Source organism: Salvelinus fontinalis, chromosome 23 (genome assembly GCF_029448725.1).
Source record: "Salvelinus fontinalis isolate EN_2023a chromosome 23, ASM2944872v1, whole genome shotgun sequence".
NCBI lineage: Eukaryota > Metazoa > Chordata > Actinopteri > Salmoniformes > Salmonidae > Salvelinus > Salvelinus fontinalis.
This window is the reverse complement of record NC_074687.1, coordinates 5,819,440-5,835,909: the sequence shown is the minus strand read 5'-3', so window position 1 is coordinate 5,835,909 and position 16,470 is coordinate 5,819,440. Positions and strand designations below refer to the sequence as shown.

The window sequence follows — 16,470 nt, the reverse complement described above, 5'->3', positions numbered from 1 at the left end:
ACACCACCCCCTTTTAACAGTCCCCGTCAGCTCCCCCATTAGCTCCCCTGACAACACCCACATATCCACTGAGGACACAAAAGCCAGAAATTGTGTTCCTCATTGACTCAAATGGAAAATCAATTCAAGAGAATAAACTTTTCCCCCAACGCACAAGTAGTTATCTCCACCCTGCTACCACGAAAATACTTCCACCCAGCCACCATACAGCGGGTGAATGAAAGCATTTCCCAGGACTGTCTCAAAACCTAATGTCTACCTGGCCCACCACATCACCCTGGACTTTAACAGCCTTTACGACCAGGTCCACCTCAACAAGGCAGCCATCCCAACTTCTGCCAGGACCCTGAAGGACGCAACCCTGAACCGCAGCACCTCACACAGGAGCGACAGAGCAGTGGAAACCCCGCCCAGACCAGCGAGACACCTGCACCAAGAGAACCTACACCACGAGGACCTACACTCAGACCACAGCATCACCAGCCACACCCCAACCAAACCCTGGCCACACTCTATATAGGTCCCCCCAGATCAGACCTATGCCCCTTCTGCCCCCCCATGCCGCCCGCCCACAGCAAAGACCTCAACATGAGAGCCGCACATATGCCCAGGACAAGAGCAGAGCAACAGGCCCAACCACCACTAATTTTGGGCTCCAGAGTGGCGCAGCGGTCCAAGGCACTGCATCTCAGTGCTAGAGGCGTCATTAGAAACCCTGGTTCGACTCCAGGCTGTATCACAACCGGCCGTGATTGACCCAGCGTCGTCCGGGTTAGTGTTTGGCCGGGGTAAGCCGTCATTGTAAATAAGAATTTGTTCTGAACTGACTTGCCTAGTTAACATTTTATTTAAGTAAAATACAAAAATTATGCACCCCCCAAGCCCCATCCTGCGACAAAGCGGGTATGTATCAGACGCTCAACAGAGAGAGAGACAGACAGACAGAGAGGCAAGTGAGAAATCAAACAGGGTGGGGAGTGAGGGCAAGGTCAGTCAGAAGACTGCATAAAAAAATACAAACAGAAAGCAACAGAAAGTAATAACAATGATGGACGGCCTTACCTAGGACATGGTTCTCACTCAGGCCAAAGGCGGACATGACGTTCTTGCTGACTTCGTCCTGCTTATTCAGGGGGTCGAAGGCCGACATGCTGGCCGCACTGACTGGGACCGGGGCCTGCTTCACCGCCGCCACCACCACCCTCCCTTCACATACATCCACCGAGTCTGGAGGAGAGAGGAAGTGGATGGGAGGGAGAGGGAGGGAGGGGATGCATGTCAACACACAATCACAAAAAATACATTGTCAAATATGCAAATAAGCAGAACGTTCCATTATCTTTTATCATTGAAACATCAACTCATTACCCCGGATTAGCGGCATAAACATGCCAAAGGAAACAACTCGTAAAAACATTTTTTACACTTCTCTCCTCTACACCTTGGAAAAACAAATCCACCTGTTGCTGTCCACCACAAGCCAGCTAGCGAACAACATTGATGCAAAGCATGCTGTGATTAGAAGCAATGGATGGTTTTGGAAAGAGGACAAACCACCCTTTTCAGGGCTACCTAGTGAAGTTACAGAGAGGGTTTAGGAACTAATAAAAACCAGCCTGTATCTGTGTGGATACTTCATAAAGTTATAGAACAAATATGCAAGACGTGTGCATATCAGTAGATAATTAGATGATTTAAAAACACACTTCACACTTGCAAAGATAGAGGTAGGTGTGTGTGTGTGTGTGTGTGTGTGTGTGTGTGTGTGTGTGTGTGTGTGTGTGTGTGTGTGTGTGTGTGTGTGTGTGTGTGTGTGTGTGTGTGTGTGTGTGTGTGTGTGTGTGTGTGTGTGTGTGTGTGTGTGTGTGTGTGTGTGTGTGTGTGTGTGTGTGTGTGTGTGTGTGTGTGTACGTACCCCTGTCTAGCGCGGAGGCAGCCAGGCCAGGTTCTGAGGGGGGCTCCAGACATTCCAAGAGACCGTTGATTTTGTTCCTGAGCTCAATGAGCTCCTTACGCAGGTACTTGACCTGACAGGACTCCAGAGGTCTCGGCTGACCATTCACTGTGGGGGGAGAGAAGAGATGACCACTTTAGAGATACATAGACTGAACAAAAATATAAAACGCAACATGTAAAGCATTTCAGCTGAAATAAAATATGAGTGAAATTTAACATTTGCACAAAATGCTTATTTCTCTTAAATTTTGTGCACAAATTTCTCCTTTGCCAAGATAATCCATCCACCTGACAGGTGTGGCATGTGAAGAAGCTGAATAAACAGCATGATCATTACACAGGTGCACGTTGCGCTGGGGACACTAAAATGTGCAGTTTTGTCAAACAACACAATGCCACAGATGTCTCAAGTTTTAAGGGAGTGTGCAATTGGCATGCTGACTGCAGGATTGTCCAACAGAGTAGTTGCCAGATAATTGAATGTTAATTTCTATACCAGAAGACGACCTCCATGTTGTTGTAGAGCAGGTATTCCCAAACTGGGGTAAACGTAATGCCGTCGGGGGTACGCCAAATAAAAATGTGATCCACAATTTAAAAAAATATATACATACACTACCGTTCAAAAGTTTGGGGTCATTTAGAAATGTCCTTGTTTTTGAAAAAAAAGCACATTTTTTGTCAATTAAAATAAAATTGATCAGAAATACAGTGTAGGCATTGTTAATGTTACATTCTGATCAATTTGCTGTTATTTTAATGGACCAAAAAAATTGCTTTTCCTTCAAAAACAAGGACATTTCTAAGTAGGTAGAGTTAGAGTGTAGAGTTAAAGTGACTATGCATCGATAAACAGAGTAGCAGCAGCGTAAAAGAAAGAGAGAGGGGGGGGGGTAATGCAAATAGTCTGGGTAGCCATTTGATTAGATGTTCAGGAGTCTTATGGTTTGGGGGTAGAAGCTGGTAACAATCCTTTTGGAACTAGACTTGGCACTCCGGTACCGCTTGCCGTGTTGTAGCAGAGAGAATAGTCTATGACTAGGGTGGCTGGAGCCTCTGACACCGCCTGGTATGGAGGTCCTGGATGGCAGGGAGCTTGGCCCCAGTTATGTACTGGGCCGTATGCACTACCCACTGTAGTACTTTGCGGTTGGAGGCCAAGCAGATGCCATTCTAGGCAGTGATGCAACCAGTCAGGATGCTCTCGATGGTGCAGCTGTAGAACCTTTTGAGGATCAATGGCAAATCTTGTCAGTCTCCTGAGGGGGAATAGGCTTTGTCGTGCCCTCTTCACAACTGTCTTGGTGTGCTAGTTTGTTAGTGATGTGGACACCGAGGAACTTGAAGCTCTCAACCTGCTCCACTATAGCCTCGTCGATGAGAATGGGGGCGTGCTCGGTTCTCCTTTTCCTGTAGTCCACAATCATCCCCTTTGTCTTGATCACGTTGAGGGAGAGGTTGTTGTCCTGGCACCACACGGTCAGGTCTCTGACCTCGTTCCTAAGGGTTCTTTCATCTCATCTTTTGTTCAGTGTATTTCCCACAGATCACACAGACCCACAAACAATTTCAAAACAAATATTGATAAACTCCCCTACATGTTAGGCCAAATACCACAGTAGACAATCACAGCAGCAAGATTTGTGGCACGTTGCCATTGAATAGAGAGCGAGAGACAAAGAGAGAGAGACAGACAGCGAGAGAGGGAGAGAGAAAGAAAGCTAGGGAGGGGATATATTGGGGAAGAGAGAGAAGAGTACGAGACGATATAACATTATTACATTTCAAATATATAGCGGTATGGAACTTCACATTGGTAAGGATCACCTCTTCAATCTCTCTCCATCCACACTGCAGCATCCCAGAGCTATAGGATACAGTGATCTGTCCCAGACCTTCTGATCACTATAACAGATGAGCCCTAACCTCTGTACAGAGATGTACATTTATTTTGGTCCTGCGTGAATGCAGAGGAGTGTGAACAGTTTGTGTCATGAACAGAGCTTCTGCCCATAGAAATAGACACAGGGGGAGGATGTTCCCCAATGCTGGAGAGGAAGCCAGAGTGAAAACGTTTGGGAACCATGTATCATCTCAAAGAGTCCCAGTCTTACAGGCTGTCATAGCACAACACACCACCATCCTCATCAGCACTGAATCAATAGCTAGAGAGTATAGGGGCACAGAGGAGAGGTAGAGTATGGCCCATCAATGGGTACAAAAAGAACAGGGAGACGAGCAGCCCCACAGTACTCTGGCTTGACACAGAAACCACATGACTGAATCCACAAAGCGACACTAAGGATGTGGCTCTGGCCACTCAATGGGGAACAGGGAGTCATTTGAGATGTGACCAACAATCATCTCCTGGACCACGACTAGTACAGACAGATGAGCACTGTTCCACACTACAGGAAGTCCAACAAATAAATCTCAGTTGAAATGCATGATGGGAGCTTTGGACACAAGGTATATGATATCAATGAGGCTGTAGTATATGACATACGAGGGTATAGGCAGAGCATTCTACAGACAGAATTCCAGATTCCTGTGTGAGCAGAGACACAGCAGGTCAGAAAAAGGCCCTGGATGGAGACACGGACCGTCGGGATGAATCCTAATCTTCCCTCCTGCTCCCAATCCCTGTACACATGTCTGGGAATATCGACTACACGTGAGGTCCCGGCCGGTGGCACGTGCTGACGCTCCAGGCCTCGGCACTAAAGTCTCGGGATGGAGTCAAATATCCCCAAAACATTTACTTTCTGCCGCTCCCTCTCTAATAATAGCAGGGATAGTTCAGGGACACTGGGGTGTAATTGGGAACAGAGCACGGGAAATTACATTGGAGATGAAAGAGGGAGAGGTGTGTGTGTGTAAACAGTAACACATATCTGACATTTCTGCACTGTGAAACAAAGGCGGAAGCATAACACATGGCCAGCGTACAATACTGTGACATGGACACACACTACAGTGTAGGGATGTCGCTGGCAGAAGAGCAGAAGGCATTATGATGATTAGGCCTAAAGCAGACAAAAGTTCTCGTCGTCCATCTGCCATCCTTTGCAGAGCACACTCTTAAAACTCTCTGAAAAGGGGTTGACAACATGGAGCCCGAGATGGAGCTCAACTCTTGAGAGACATGTGAAAAGTATTACAAAAATTATAATAACTTTCAAGTATAACTTGGTGCCTCTACTAACCAACCAGCATAGGAACACTGCCATTGGGACGATATTGGCAGGAGAGAAAAACAGAAAGTGTCAAGGGGTACGAAGTAGGAGTTCAATGTCAAGGTCTTCTTGGATCGAAAAATTGAGATCCAAACCATTCAATTCCTACCCAACCAACAGGATCCAGTATTTTGGGGGGAAAATCAATATCCAATGCAGTTCGGATACGAAGTGGACCAGATGTGACAGAACACATGTCCGACCTGAGAGAGAATTAGATTAAACTAATATATCTGTATCCGACTTAAACGGATGAGAAAGAAACATTATTTTTTAGCTTTACTGCCACGGAAGGTGGTTTTATTTGGCCTCAAACGTTTTCTGAGTAAAATAAAAATAAATATTTTTAAAATTTTCATTGCTGGACATAAGACTGTATAAACACCAGGATATCAACTCCAAGTGATTTGAATTTTGTAAATCTCTTAAAATATTCCCACGCATAGTAGAGAGACGTGATCATATACAAATGTAAGCAAGGTTTGAAATTAATATGTTTCAGTCAAATATTATCTCTGTTTGGGCTTCTTGCGATCAATTTGCAGTCTACAAAAATTGTTTTATTATGTTTGACATTTAAATTATGTAATTATTATTTATTTAATTGAAAAAATTGACATTTTAAAATGTATTTATTTTAAATCGGCCCGTGGATGAATCTAGTTGATGATTCCTGATCTAGAGTTCAGTATACCAACGCTATAATTGCATGTAGAATATTGTAGTTTTCAAAGATCTATTCATTTTGTTTCTGTTGACCACATTTTTTAGATTCAAGGATTTTTATTTTGTGATTTTAGGACGCTAGCAAGTGTTATAGCCTACCAAAACATGTCTTTCTACAACTCAGGTCTAACTCATATAATAGCCTAATATTTTTTGTTCAAAATTAAATGTAGATATAGCCTTTAGGCCCGCAGATTCAGCCTGGTTCGGATATAGGTTTGATCGAAAAGTAATCCACGCCACGGCTGTGAAGTCCTACTGTCCTGAGAGTTGAAGTTGTCCTGATATTTCTTATACCTATCCATGCATTACACAATCAAAATCGGCAGCCTTCCAACATTAGAAATACAATATTTCTGCAGATAAGCCTACAGCAATGAGTCTACCGCACACGCAAACATGAGCAGATTAGTCAAATATGTGTTCTTTATTAAAGACGATCAGAAAGAATGTGTAAGTAACTCTGCATTATATAACTTATTTATTTTGAACGAAAGCCACGAAACTAGCACATAAATGAGCCACTCATCTTTATGCTGACAAATATCACACTTGACTCGAGACATTCACAATTAGTTCAACTGTTATTTGAACACATAACTGTCAAGGTAAGCGTAAGCCCTGTCTAAGCCTGGGGTGCGGAAGTGACATCAGCAGATGCGGTGGACAGACAGATCCAATTAAAAAAAAAAAAAAAATCTCTAGCTTAAACGTACAGATTTTTATGCAGATATTATTTTGCCAATTAGATTTCCACCGGGGCGCAGACATCGACTCTAGGGGGTTTTAAACAAAGGAAATAGTCAAATAAAATAGCAAAAGCCTACTAAATAGGCCAAGCTTAAAAATATAAATGAAATACCCTAAATAAACTAGTAAATTGAATAAATAAAACAAATTAAATATCTCAGGTCTTGACAATATGGGCAACCTTTTCCCCCTTCACATCCACAATGTACATAAATGAAGGTTATACAGATGACTGTTGTTTTTTCCTCCCTCTATGGTCTTTCATTCAGTTTCTTCTTCACGTCAGCAAAGAACGACTGACTCAATGTTTCAGAAACTCACTTTATATAGTCTAGGTGCTATCACTCTTTTCCGCTGTCGCGTCCTCCTCTCTCACAGCAAGTAGGCTATTTTACCCCACATTACATAAGTGGCTTGTTTTAATAAAGCAAATTTGCCTTTTTGTCACAAAATGACACATTTGATTTGATTAAAAGGGACCCCCCCTGACAGTCATTCAGCCCTAAGATAACATTTAAAATGTATGAAATGTTGTTTAGGAACTAAACTCTTCAAATATAATTTGGGATCCGGTCAGTATTTCACATATTTTCACAAAGATCCGAGGCCCGTGGCCACCGAGCGGGATCCGAGGATTAACTACAAAATGTGACTGGGTCGGATCTCGGGTAATCAAGTTCAGGTAGATCTATGAAGACCTCAGGTTCAATGTCAAACTATGAGACTAGACTGCCTCCCAGTGGCATGTTCCTGGAAATGAACCTTAACTTTTGGAGAGAGGGTGATGCTGGAATGGAACAGTCAGAATGAGTATTCAAGAGGATATAAAGAACCTAAGTTCTATATAGTACAGTACCATAACAAAGACTAGAAAAACAGAATGAGCCTCCATTAATATCCACGGGAAAAATCAAGTGGTTTTGATTATTCAAGGATGGGCGTGCTTGGCACAGCAGCACGTAGGCCTATAGTAAAAAAAGGAAAGGATGGTTATGTATGTGTATGATAATATCTTACCGAAGAGAGTGAGTTTGAGTATCCTACTGCACTGGATGGCGAAAGACAGGTCCGAGCTGTCGAAAATAGTAATGAGGTCATCGTCTACAGGAAGAGAAGAGAGCAGGGAACATCATTCAAAACCCAAATCAGAATGAGGCCACGTTCCAATAGTTTTACAATTAATCCTTTAATTTCCTAAGATAATGACTATTCTGAAATGACTGAATTGGTGAAAGCTGTGAGGTAGAAACCCTCACATTAACCTATTCTCTTACGTCCAATAATAACTCAAAACAAGTGGAGGATGCATTCTCAAGTGTATGGAAGAGAACATCTGTTTCCATTACCAGCAGGGAGCAGGTAAATGTTGAGGGGTCCGATGGCATCTAGCTAGGCAACGGAGTTCAGAACGTACCGTAAACTTATTTCATAGCTATCTTAAAATGTTGCGGATGGAGCCATCCAAATTGGTACCTTTTGTATGGTTCTATCGGTTTACACGTTGTCAAGGAGGGCTGTCATGTGTGTTGCTAAGCAGAGGATCACTGGATTGCGCCCAGTATGGGGCAGTCGGACAGTGGAGGAAGCTAAGTAGTAAGCAGCACACTGACTACCAGTATTGTGATAATCCATCTTATTCCAGTGCTAGTCCAGAACGGCCCAGTCCCCTTCCATGCTTACCCTCGTCCTTGTATTTGATGGTGACCTCGTCGTTGCTCTGCAGCTTGCCCCTGAAGACGCGCTGCATCATCAGCACCAGCTCGTCATAGGTGATGTCCTCATTGTGGATGGGGATGCGTCTGATGTCATCGCCCAGCTGGGCCTTGATGATCAGCTTGCCGCTCAGGTCCAGCTGTCCGTTCATGGTACAGTCTACTGCTTCCACCGCTGGAGGGGACATCACAAAAGGAAGGAGATGGAACATACATTACACAGGAATCATGTAGGTTTGATTATGGTGCCAACCTGTTACCATATGACCATTAAAAGGGGAAATCTGCAGTTGCTACATACATTTTTTACATAAATTAAAGCTGGAATCATTCATGGTGAAAATGCAATGTCAATTTGCAATATTACAACAAAGAATTTAGTGCAAACAGCACACGTCCCCCCCAATTGTACATAATTATGACATAACATTGAAGGTTGTACAATGTAACAGCAATATTTAGACTTAGGGAAGCCACCCGTTCGATCAAATACGGAACGGTTCCGTATTTCACTGAAAGAATAAAAGTTTTGTTATTGAAATGATAGTTTCCGGATTCGACCATATTAATGACCAAAGGCTCGTATTTCTGTGTGTTATTATGTTATAATTAAGTCTATGATTTGATATTTGATAGAGCAGTCTGACTGAGCGATGGTAGGCAGCAGCAGGCTCGTAAGCATTCATTCAAACAGCACTTTCATGCGTTTGCCAGAAGCTCTTCACAATGCTTCAAGCATTGAGCTGTTTATGACTTCAAGCCCATCAACTCCCGAGATTAGGCTGGTGTAACCGATGTGAAATGGCTAGCTAGTTAGCAGGGTGTGCGTGTAACGGATGTGAAATGGCTAGCTAGTTAGCGGTGGTGCGAGCTAGCAGCCTTTCAGTCGGTTACGTCACTTGCTCTGAAACCTAGAAGTAGTGGTTCCCCTTGCTCTGCAAGAGCCGCGGCTTTTGTGGAGCGATGGGTAACGACGCTTCGTGGGTGACTGTTGTTGATGTGTGCAGAGGATCACTGATTGCTGTGGAAAGGGAGGAGTTCGAAAGAAGGAGGTGTGGCCACAGACCCAGAAAAAGTGAAGGCTATTGCAGGGATGACAGAGAAGGATCTCATGGAGGATAACACGGACGTGCCCTCCCAGGGGATGATTCGGTCCTTTCTCTGAATGATAGTCTATTACCAGCAGTTCATTGAGGGGTGCTCCACCCTCGCTAAGCCGCTGCATGGGCTGACAACTGGGACGAAGGCACCACGCCATGGGAAAGAGGAAAAGAAGAATATATAGGAAACTCACAGCAGCAGACTGGACTGGTGAGTGCAAACAGGCCTTAAGTCAGTTGAAACAAGCTCTCCTCGATCAGGTCATGCTAGCCCACCCTGATTTTAGTAGACCTTTCTTGCTGTCTGTAGACGCATCTAGTAATGGATTAGGTGCTGTCCTCTCCCAAGTGCCAGAGGATGGGTCTGCAGCCAGGCCCGTAGCATTCTCTAGCAAATATCTTACTTATGCACAGTCAAAGTATCCTGCCCATAGGTTAGAGTTTTTTGCTTTACGCTGGGCAGTCTGTGAGAAGTATAGTCATTGGCTAAGGGGCAAGCCTTTTACTGTATGGACAGACAACAACCCATTAACATACATCCTGTCCAAGCCCAAATTGGACACCTGTGAACAGAGATGGGTTGCTAAACTCGCTCCATTCGAGTTTGACATAAAGTACATCCCCGGTCCCAAAAATGTCATTGCTGATGCACTCAGACAGCCATTTGTGCAGCCGAGCGCTCTCCACCGCATCACAAGGGTTCCATACAAGGCCTTGCTGGAAGAAGCTGCGGGAGTACATGCTGAGAAGGTGCAAGATGTGTTCCGCTGGTCGAACCACCCATTCGACCTCGAAAGCTGCTCACCGTCAATTGAGGCAGATGCCTGTGAAATTGTCATGGACTGCCAAACTACCTCCTATCCTTCTCCTGGTTCGCGCCCGTGTCGTGGCGAGGGGACGGTCTAGAGTTAAACTGTTACATTGATGCTGTTGACCCGGATCACTGGTTGCTGCGGAAAAGGAGGAGGTCGAAAGGGGGGTGAGTGTAACGGATGTGAAATGGCTAGCTAGTTAGCGGTGGTGCGAGCTAGCAGCCTTTCAGTCGGTTACGTCACTTGCTCTGAAACCTAGAAGTAGTGGTTCCCCTTGCTCTGCAAGAGCCGCGGCTTTTGTGGAGCGATGGGTAACGACGCTTCGTGGGTGACTGTTGTTGATGTGTGCAGAGGGTCCCTGGTTCGCGCCCGAGGTAGGGGCGAGGGGACGTACTAAAGTTATACTGTTACACGCGCTAATAGCGTTTCAATCGGTGACGTCATGCGGTCTGACACTTGGAGTAGTTGTTCCCCTTGCTCTGCAAGGGCGGCGGCTTTTGTGGAGCGATGGGTAACGATGCTTCGAGGGTGGCGGTTGTCGATGTGTTCCTGGTTCGAGCCCAGGTAGGGGCGAGGAGAGGGACGGAAGCTATACTGTTACACTGGCAATACTAAAGTGCCTATAAGAACATCCAATAGTCAAAGGTAAATGAAATACAAATGGTATAGAGAGAAATAGTCCTATAATTCCTACAACCTAAAACTTCTTACCTGGGAATATTGAAGACTCATGTTAAAAAGGAACCACCAGCTTTCATATGTTCTCATGTTCTGAGCACAGAACTTAAATATTAGCTTTTTTACATGGCACATATTGCACTTTTACTTTCTTCTCCAACACTTTGTTTTTGCATTATTTAAACCAAATTGAACATGTTTCATTATTTATTTGAGGCTAAATTGATTTGATTTATCTATTATATTAAGTTAAAATAAGTGTTAATTCAGTATTGTTGTAATTGTCATTATTACAAATAAAACAACTTTTATTTATTTAGTATTATTATATATATATATATATATATATATATTCTTATTATTTATTTATTTTATTTTTAAATCGGCATCGTTTTTTTTTAGGTCCTCCAATAATCGGTATCTGCGTTGAAAAATCATAATCGGTATACTAGTTAATATCATCAGAATGATATAAGCACTAGCTGAACTGATTAGTTTATGATGAACAATCCCTTCCCTATCCAGATAGGCCTTTTTTATCAACAAACAGTTACAATACATAGATTCAATCACGTTAAATGCAACTACTTTAGTTGATTTTGATTTGAACTTGGTCTGGCCTTTGGCTAGCAAACAAGCTAGCCAAATGAGCTACCAACAAAAGGTGTCTGTCTAGATAGTTCGCATAATATAGAAAGTAATGACACCCATCTCATTTTAACATAAGGCTTGGCTTGTACAGAAGTCATTCAATTAACTTGCTGACTAATGAAAGGGCGAGGTTCGGGATTACAGCTTGTCATTTTATTTGCAGTGATCCATGACATGATAGTTAACGTTAGACGTACCTAACGTTACCTAGCGTGGTAATTTGACAGCTCGTTCGTTTGCTGTTATGCCAATAACTAACTCTAGCTCAAAATCTGTTGCACTGGCTATATTGTTAGCTAACATAACTAGATAATGTTATTGTTGCTAGAGGTGTCAAAACGAATGTAACTCCCTGAACTAGCTAGTAAGAAAGCCAAGTTGGTTCATACATAGCCAATTTTCCTGTAACTGACAGGATGTAGAACCATGCCAAATACAGACCAACTCAAAACTCCAATTTATGGTTAGAATGTTGACTTCCTGCAAAATAATTCCCAGTTTAGCGTTTTAACCGGCATCAGAGAATGAATGTTCGACTTAATTTAATACAAAAACGAATATAATTGCACCAATAAAATTATGTATACAATTTAAGAGAGGTCTTTGAGAAAATAAAACAAATGTGGCTTTAAAAACACAACAAACCCGACGCTAGCGTCAATCGTTAGGTAGAAATGCTAATTGTGATTGAGATTGTGATTCAGGTTGTCAATATTAGCAATATCGAAACAGACATCTATATGTATCCCACCTGTAACTGGACGTCTTTATCCCACTGTTGTGTCGGTATTTCTCTCAGGACCTTGTCAGCCAAAATGTTTAACCAGGGCTGGCAAACACAGAATCCTAGCCTCACATGAGGAAATCTGCCCGCCTGTCGACGTAAAACGTGTACGTGTCGTACAGTGGAGCGCGCAGTAGTGACTTAACTATTTGACGTATTTTTTCTGCATAGGAACAGTGGTGGAAAAAGTACCCAAATCTCATACTTGAGTAAAGTAAAGATACCTTAATAGAAAATGACTTAAGTGAAAGTCACCCAGTAAAATACTACTTGAGTAAAAGGCTAAAGAATTTGGTTTGAATTATACATAAGTATCAAAAGTAAATGTAATTGCTAAAATATACTTAAAATATAAAATATAAGAAATCAAAAGTAAAAGTACAAGTGTAAATCATTTCAAATTCCTTATATTAAGCAATCCAGACAGCATCGTCTTATTTTAATTTACGGATAGCCAGGGGCACGCTCCAACACTCAGACATCATTTACAAACAAAGCATGTGTTTAGTGAGTCCGTCAGATCAGAGGCAGTAGGGATGACCAGGGATGTTCTCTTAATGAGTGTGAATTTGCTAATTTTCCTGTCCAGCTAAGCATTACAATGTAAAGAGTACTTTTGGGTGTCAAGGAAAATGTATGGTGTAAAAAGTAAATACTTTTCTTTAGGAATGTAGTGAAGTAAAACTACTTAAGTAGTAATTTCAAGTATTTTTACTAAATTATTTTACACCACTGCATAGGAGCAGGTTGACAAATTGAGTTTTATATGAAATATGTGACTCTGTGTGATGTGGTTCCCTCTATACTGACTTTACAGGACGTGTTTTGCTTAATTTCAAAGGTTACTGTGACACATACGGGATTATGTGGTGAAAGCAACTGTGATGAAACAGCTCATCAAGCACATCACAAGGTCTGTAAAAATCAAGATAACTAAAGACACAATCAAGACAGCAAGGATTTAATTTCCCTTTTTATTGGTGGTAAAAACATAATCATATAAAGTGAGGGAGCAATGGGTAAGCATACAGGACATTTAAGAGATATATGAATGATGAGCACCAGGGTTGGGGTCAATTCCATTTCAAATCCAGTCAATTCAGGAAGTACACTGAAATTACAATTCTCTTCAATGCTTATCAATGATAATTTGGAATTTATATTTGGTTTACTTTCTGAATTGACTGGTATCGACCACAACCCTGATGAGCACTACAGTTTGGGCACATTACAGGGGCAAATCAAGACCCCTTGATAGCTGTCAAGACACAGACTAACCTGTCAGGCCAACTTAGCATACATTTTTGGGCCTTTGAAACACAGCATCCCATGTCTCTCAGTCTCAAGCTTTGGACAGTACTTGTGCGCATGCCTTACAGGGATTTCAATATTGACAGACTAGTCACCGGATGTCAATTTACTGAAACCGTCACAACAAACTAGTCCAGCCCTCATTCCTCCACTGTTAAGACAAAGAGTCAGTAGAGATCCTCCGTCATGCTGCAGTCTCACACAAGAGCTTGGTTCATATGTCTAAATGCTTCACAACAGCTGTAAATATAGCAGTCTCAGAAGGAGCTGCAGTCTCTATCGTTTATTCTCTGAGGCCAGATAAACAAAATAGAGAATTGCTTTTATTTTCATTTATTTGATTTAACTAGGCAAGTCAGTTAACAACAAATTCTTATTTACAATGACTACCCCAGCCAAATCCGAACGACGCTGGGTCTGTAGTGACACCGCTAGCACTGAGATGCAGTGCCTTAGACCGCTGCGCCACTAATTGTTTGTGAATGTGAGAGAAAATGTATACACCTGAGTGTCTTTGAAATGGAGAGAGAGTATGCGTGTTTTGGCGAGAAAATGTGTGTTGGATAGACCATCTGGAAAGATTTAATAGCCAGTGATTACATGAGGTAATAAATAAATAACAGAATATACTAATATATGCATCCTAAAGACAGAGAGAAAAACAAAAACACAGTTTTCCCCTAGCCTCAAAACCCACCAAACATCCTCATCACTTCTTCTTCTTCTCCTGTGTGGAGTCGAACCAGGCGTCCAGCAGCTTCTTACTGTAGTAGATCTGCCAGGCGTGCACCTGCACCGCCACCACCATCACCAGGTACATGACGGTGACCGCCGCCCAGCCGAAGATGAAGCGGTAAGCCTTGCCGTGGCGGTACAGCTGCTGAGCCTCGCCGAGCATCTCCATGGAGCCGTAGAAGAGTGGAGCGATGGAGAACAGGCCTGAGCTGATCATGGAGATCACCAGGTAGCTGATGTTGTTCTTGGGCAGCGACAGGCTGCCGGTGACCAGTGGAAAGAGACTGATCAGGTAGGGGTACTCCCATCTGTAGGGCTCAGCCACTTTATCACTTGACACCAGGTCGAGTTTGCTGGCGATCACCTGGGCCGCCACCAGAAGCCAGAGCAGCAGGTGGACGAAGTTGAGTTTCCGGATCTCAGACTTTAGCGAGGCGCTGGAGACACAGGGAAAAGGGGGAGAGGGAGAGGGAGTTGAGACAGTATGGTTAATGGATAACTATAAACAATATGGTAATAGACAGGCAGGCACACTCAGACAGACAGAAAGGCAAGCGCAGACAAACAGACAGGCAGACAAACAAGCGTACAGACAGACACAGACATACAGCCAGCCAGCAGACAGACATGACTGATTACCTCATCTGGTAGTGTGAGGCCACCTTCTCTCTGTGTTTGAAGTCACTCCCATCAGTACCTGCAGCTCGAGGGCCCACACGAGACGTCATGGTAACAACCTGCTTACCCAAATACCACGCAACAATAATTTGTCTTATTTGACTTGGTGTACATTTTCTAATTTATTTTGCCCACATCTGATTCATCAATAATGAGCATATGCGTTCTTTACGTGCATTTAATCCATGACAATGACTTGATCCATGCAGACAGACACACTGATGTGATGATCAGTCTTCTATTTCTACACTTAAACAATTGAATATTAGAAGCTCCTCTATTATTTAAGTTGTTTTATCAACCGTAATATAACATCAATAGATATGAATAGTAGCTAGCTGCATATTTCTCTGCCTCTGGCAACTGGGAAAGCTTTGCTAACGTTCGCTATTTAACGTTAGCTAGCATAACTTTCACAAGCAGTTGGTCACGTTACCTGGCTATGTTAAGCGGATTAATTCATTGTCCTCTTTGAAAGAATGGTTACCGAGATCACACTCTAGCTGCATAAATGTCTTTGTATGCAAACGTTTCACCTATTTATTGGTTCATCCATGTTTCATCCATATTTCACCTGCTAATAAATTGTAATGCTAACGTACGTTAGCAATCGCTAACTAGCTAGCCTACTGAAAATTACCTTGAATGCAGTAATTCACGATACAGTAGTTTAAAAATAACAATTAATTGAGGATTCTTACCGTTTGTTACTGAGATGCTGAATGAACGTAGTTAGGTAGCTACTACAGTATCTAAATATGCCTAAATGCCAAGATGAATAGAAGCTGGGTGAATAGATAGAAGCCGGCTGAATAGAGGACAAGACACATGCGTTGTGCGCACTGCGCACGCGCATCACATCAGTCGCAGCATCCCTTTTTCTCTCAACATCCTTCATGAGACTTTCGAGACTGGTCCATTGACTATTTTGGCTGCTTCGTTTTCCATCACGGAAACATAATTGTTGGTAAGACACCAAAAACGTTTCCTTTTGTGTTTTGCGGGAAAAAGAAAGCACCTCTTAAAACGACGAAATACAATAATACATTTCATTAAAATTAACATTCCGTTTTTCCACACCCTCAATTGGTACTCTATAGATGTGCCAACAAAAATGTGTGATAGAAGAAGCTATACGATGAATCCTATTTACCTTATTCATCTTTGTCTTGAGCATATGATACCATTTAATAACCATGGGCGAGTCAACTTAGAGTATCTGTCTGCCTCTGGCAGCACAGAATGCTCATCTCTTCTCACTATGGCATATCAGTCAAGAGCAATATGATTAAGACAGAGCCAGAGGATATTTACTGGCCATCCGGGGCAAGTAAAATTACT

At 42.8% G+C, this 16,470-nt stretch overlaps 2 protein-coding genes across 6 annotated transcripts in view; both read right to left on the bottom strand.

The window, feature by feature from the left end:
• Positions 1 to 12,526, bottom strand: part of LOC129820765 (protein TFG-like) — a 33,706-nt gene extending 21,180 nt beyond the window's left edge. For all 4 annotated transcript variants that reach the window (XM_055877709.1, XM_055877710.1, XM_055877711.1 and 1 more), the window contains exons 1-5: positions 12,373 to 12,526; positions 8,349 to 8,555; positions 7,686 to 7,769; positions 1,916 to 2,062; positions 1,063 to 1,227 (exon numbers count right to left, since the gene is read on the bottom strand). In XM_055877709.1, coding sequence (XP_055733684.1) covers positions 1,063 to 1,227; positions 1,916 to 2,062; positions 7,686 to 7,769; positions 8,349 to 8,532 — 580 coding nt within the window. In that variant the 5' untranslated portion in view covers positions 8,533 to 8,555; positions 12,373 to 12,526. The remainder of the gene's footprint in view (positions 1 to 1,062; positions 1,228 to 1,915; positions 2,063 to 7,685; positions 7,770 to 8,348; positions 8,556 to 12,372) is intronic.
• Positions 12,527 to 13,365: 839 nt separating this feature from the next.
• On the bottom strand, positions 13,366 to 16,000 carry LOC129820763 (protein jagunal homolog 1-A-like). 2 transcript variants are annotated; one of them, XM_055877708.1, is made up of 3 exons: positions 15,831 to 16,000; positions 15,091 to 15,148; positions 13,366 to 14,888 (listed from the first exon to the last, which is right to left on the bottom strand). In XM_055877708.1, the coding sequence occupies exons 2-3, from the start codon at positions 15,093 to 15,095 to the stop codon at positions 14,426 to 14,428; spliced, it is 468 nt and encodes a 155-aa protein (XP_055733683.1). In that variant the 5' UTR covers positions 15,096 to 15,148; positions 15,831 to 16,000; the 3' UTR covers positions 13,366 to 14,425. The 2 variants fall into 2 exon arrangements, with proteins under 2 accessions (XP_055733683.1, XP_055733682.1); XM_055877707.1 differs by having other exon boundaries at positions 15,091 to 15,188; positions 15,831 to 15,998.
• Between the last annotated feature and the right edge of the window lie 470 nt (positions 16,001 to 16,470).